The sequence below is a fragment of the Colossoma macropomum genome, unplaced genomic scaffold (assembly GCF_904425465.1).
Source record: "Colossoma macropomum unplaced genomic scaffold, Colossoma_macropomum, whole genome shotgun sequence".
NCBI lineage: Eukaryota > Metazoa > Chordata > Actinopteri > Characiformes > Serrasalmidae > Colossoma > Colossoma macropomum.
Window position 1 is genome coordinate 4304839 of NW_023494802.1, and position 4168 is coordinate 4309006.

Below are 4168 nucleotides of genomic sequence, written 5' to 3' on the forward strand. Positions count from 1 at the left end.
TCAGTGAAGTACCTTTAAAGGCATTAAAAGCTTAAGGTGTCTGGTTCCCATCACCACCACTGCAAACACCGTGACTTTGGGAGTTTCTCTAGAAATTTAGAAAAGTTGGTGAAATTCCTCTTTATCTGTGCTGACTTTACAAAATGCAAGCTTGGACAAACTACGACCACTAGAGTCCAAACCAAAAACTACAGCTCCACTCATCATTCAAATTCCTGTCTCAGTCAAGTGCTTTATATCATTATAACATCATAGTTTCATTACTCATCATTATTCACTGTAAAGAGGCCGTAGTTGTAAAAATGAAGCCGCACACTGAAAAATAAAAGTCTAAAGCACACGGAGGCCTTTCCACACAGCCGTTAGAGCACTGGTGTGAGAGATAGTCTTATCACGGGGCCACAGGGAGAGATCCCTACTGTCACATGATCAGTGTGAGCAGAGTTTTGGTCCTCCAAACCCTGTCCAAGGCAGAAACGTAGAAAGGTCTGCTATAAAACACAGAGACTGCTGCGGGCAGAGGGCTGAATTATTTACAGATAACCACTGACAGAGAGATTTATACATTTAATTCTTCTCACAGAGTGCTAAGAGCTAGAAATGCCTCTATCACTGCAGAGTCCGCACTGAAAGGTGAGTTGTGTGCAATTTGCAATACTAAAATTCTTAGTTTCCTGTATTTTCAAAAGTCAAGATATCTGTCTACCGAAATATCTGAAATGAACCTTTTCAGATATTGAAATTTTAACTAAAATGAACAATAATCTGTCTTCTATTCTAACTTATTTGAAGTTCAATACATTTTATGTCAGCTTTATTGACATAATTTTACATTAAAAACTAAAAGTGGGAGAGGGGACAGAGGGGGCAGAGGAGGCAATAGGGCCCATGGCTCAAGGAGGTCTATGGTGACCAGCCCCCCGAAAGTCTTTAATGACATAGACAGCGAAAAAAACTGTACAGCAATGGCTCACAGAAAGATCCAGTTCTTAAGAAAACAACACCAGTTAGCTTCCATTAACACCACAGCGACAGAACTGATGTCTATTTATCTTGCTCTTCATTCATAATGCAGCTCATCCATGGTAACCATTTTCAAGCGTTCAATCATTCACAACCTGTTTTTAATTACTTATTATTGCTTAACAAAGCCAAAAAACAGCCTAGCAACACTTTAGCAACTTCTTGGGATACCATAGCAACAGCCTAGCAACACCTTAGTAACCTCCTGGGGCACTGTAGCAACAGCCTAGCAACACCTTGAGCAAACACCTGGGATACTATAGCAACAGCCTAGCAACACCTTAAGCACACACCTGTGATACTATAGCAACAGCCTAGCAACCACCTTGGATACTATAGCAACAGCCTACAATACCTTAGCAACTTCCTGGGGTACTGTAGCAACAGCCTAGCAACACCTTAAGCACACACCTGTGATACTATAGCAACAGCCTAGCAACACCTTAAGCACACACCTGTGATACTATAGCATCAGCCTAGCAACACCTTAGCAACTTCCTGGGATACCATAGCAATGGCCTAGCAACACCTTAGCAACCTCCTGGGATACAATAGCAACAGCCTAGCAACAAATTTGCAAGCACCTGGGATTTCATAGCAATGGCTTTGTCAAGCTAACTTAAAATTAGTTAAGAACTTTCACCCCTGGTTTATAATTATATACTTTTGAATAGGTAGTCAAGTGTAAATATTAATGTTAATGTTAGATGCTGCTGGGTGGATTTTCATGCCTTGAAAGTATGAAATTGTTTGAGACATACAATCTTATGCAAAAGTTTGTGCACCGCTAGTCAAATGACATGTTCAGTTGATTTTCTAAGTGAAAATAAGATCGTCTACAGGCAACACAGTTCTGCACATTTTAATTTATTTTTTTTTTGTTGGTGTATTTAACATAATGGAGAAAAGGATAAAACATAAAATGTGGCCTGTGAAAAAGTTACTGCACGTTTTGTATTTTATGTTTTATCTTTTCTTATATGTTAATGGGTGTGTGGAGTCAATACAACTTAGAAAATATAATTTCAGTGGATTATTATGGTACAATTATGTTCCCTGACTAAAGATACTGAGATTTACCCTTGAGGTTACCACCCCAGAGACAAGAGGGGCAGTTTCTATAAGTTTATATAATTATATTGTACTTGGCAGCTTTGAAAAAGTTCTGTAAAATATGTAAAATGAAGGTACATAGTTTTGTTAGCACGATTAAATAAAATATTAATATTATTTTATGATAGTATATGTTTCATAATATGTTCCATGTTCCCACAGATACAGGATGATGTTGGGTCCAGGGTTTGCTGTGCTGCTCTTTCTGAGCTCTTCATTCGCACACAGCTCAGACTCCTTCAAGTTCTCCACTTTGCCCTCTGGAGGACTAAAGGTTAACTGCATCTCCCACGGCCTCAAGCAAATTCCCACATTTCCAGCAGACACCGCTGAACTGCACCTACAGCACAACGAGCTGAGCACCGTGCCTGCGGGGCACTTTGACGCTTTCAAGAACCTTCGGATGGCAAACCTGTCAGAGAACCCTTTCCACTGTGGCTGTAACATCCGCTATCTGCGAGCTTGGCTCCTCAGGAACAAAGCCGTGACCCCAGTGACCCCAAAATGTGCCAGTCCACCATCACTGGCTCACAAAGCCATAGTTGAACTCAGTGAGAAGGACTTCTCAGCCTGTGTGCAGGACCCATGCTCTGAAGTGCGTTACAATTTCACTGTGGCCTTCATGCTCTGCGTCCTCATCGGCCTGCTCTTCTGGTGCTTCCGTTTGGCCAAAGACCTGACCTTCACCCTGGGCATCGGAGAGAGGCACGTAGGCCTCGAGGCCGAATCCCTGCGCTCGCTCAAACCCAAGCACAGGATGAGAATGAGTTTCGCTGCAGGTTCTTCCAGCTCAAGAGGCGATGAGCTAGAGAGGCCTCTACTCAACATGGAGATCCTACCGCAGATTATTGATGCCCTGCATAGGCAACACAACATTAAGATCAAAGAAACATGAAGAGGCTGAGACTGTGCTGTATTTCTGCTTATACACCTGTGAAAAAGTCACATACAAGTATGTCTATCCAAATATGTCTATTCCATTTAAACTAATGACATTCACACAAAAATGGTGCATGTTTTCTGAGGTAATGCAGTTCTGAGGCCCATTCTTATTGTTTCTCAATACTAGTTTTCTCTACATTCAGAACCTAAAACTCTGTTTCTAGAACATCTGCATTCATGTAATTTTACATGTTCATCCCTAACCCTATTTTGAAGGATATTGCATATCAAAATTCTTAATATTTTGCTCATAGTTGGATTTATGCCAGATTTTGTACTAAAAAATAACCTGAAAAGAATTGTAATAACAGTGCATAGTGTTTTCTCAATTAAACAATAAAACAATGACATTTCAATAGTCTTTTCTGTAGAAAACTTTCTCTGGAGTGTGTCATCACAATGACAGACAAGTGTTCATTGTGATATGTTTTTTTTAATTGCCTTTGTGAATAAAAGAGTTGGATGTACTATGTAAACACTGCTGAAGGTCCAGAACATGCTGTTCACTCTCCAGCACATACAGTCCATATATGGAAACTAAGCTGCAAAAACAGCATGTTTTGAAATGATCCTGGTTGTGATGTCACGAGGCACAGTGCAAAGCAGCCAGTCAGAGCAGAGGTCATTTACATATCAGTCTTAAAGGTCCAGCTTACTCAATTCCAAGGTATAAAAAGTGATTTTACCCTGGAGAAATGATTTTAAATAAAAAAACAAACACACACATGTTTTAAATGGAGGAAAAATACAGAAGTCTGTGACATTTACACTGAAAATGTCATAGTTGGGGTTTTATATTAGTATGTAAATTATTTTTTGATATGATGTCAAAAATCAAAACTGACCTTTGTAACCTTCTTCATTCATGATTTGTCATATCATATTAAGTTCTCGCAGTATTGCATCATAATATAATTTTGCCCCACCTCTAAAACATCTTCTCATTCTTGGTGACATCACTGTGCACCAGCTGTCAGGGAAGAATAATAATAATAAACAATAATATCATGTCTCACCCTCCCACCAATAATGAACAGAAAACACTACGCTAGCTCAGAGATCCCCCCCGATACTGTGATTCGCTTGGAAA

The 4168-nt window shown here is 39.8% G+C and overlaps 1 protein-coding gene across 1 annotated transcript; it reads left to right on the plus strand.

The window, feature by feature from the left end:
• Positions 1-477: 477 nt before the first annotated feature.
• Positions 478-3434, plus strand: gp9 (glycoprotein IX (platelet)). Its single transcript, XM_036592494.1, has 2 exons — positions 478-633; positions 2299-3434. The coding sequence occupies exon 2, from the start codon at positions 2306-2308 to the stop codon at positions 3029-3031; it is 726 nt and encodes a 241-aa protein (XP_036448387.1). The 5' UTR covers positions 478-633; positions 2299-2305; the 3' UTR covers positions 3032-3434.
• The last annotated feature ends 734 nt before the right edge of the window (positions 3435-4168 follow it).

What these genes read in the sequence shown, in the direction of transcription:
- gp9 (XM_036592494.1), top strand. Translation starts at nt 2,306, where the DNA reads ATGATGTTGGGTCCAGGGTTTGCTGTGCTGCTCTTTCTGAGCTCTTCA.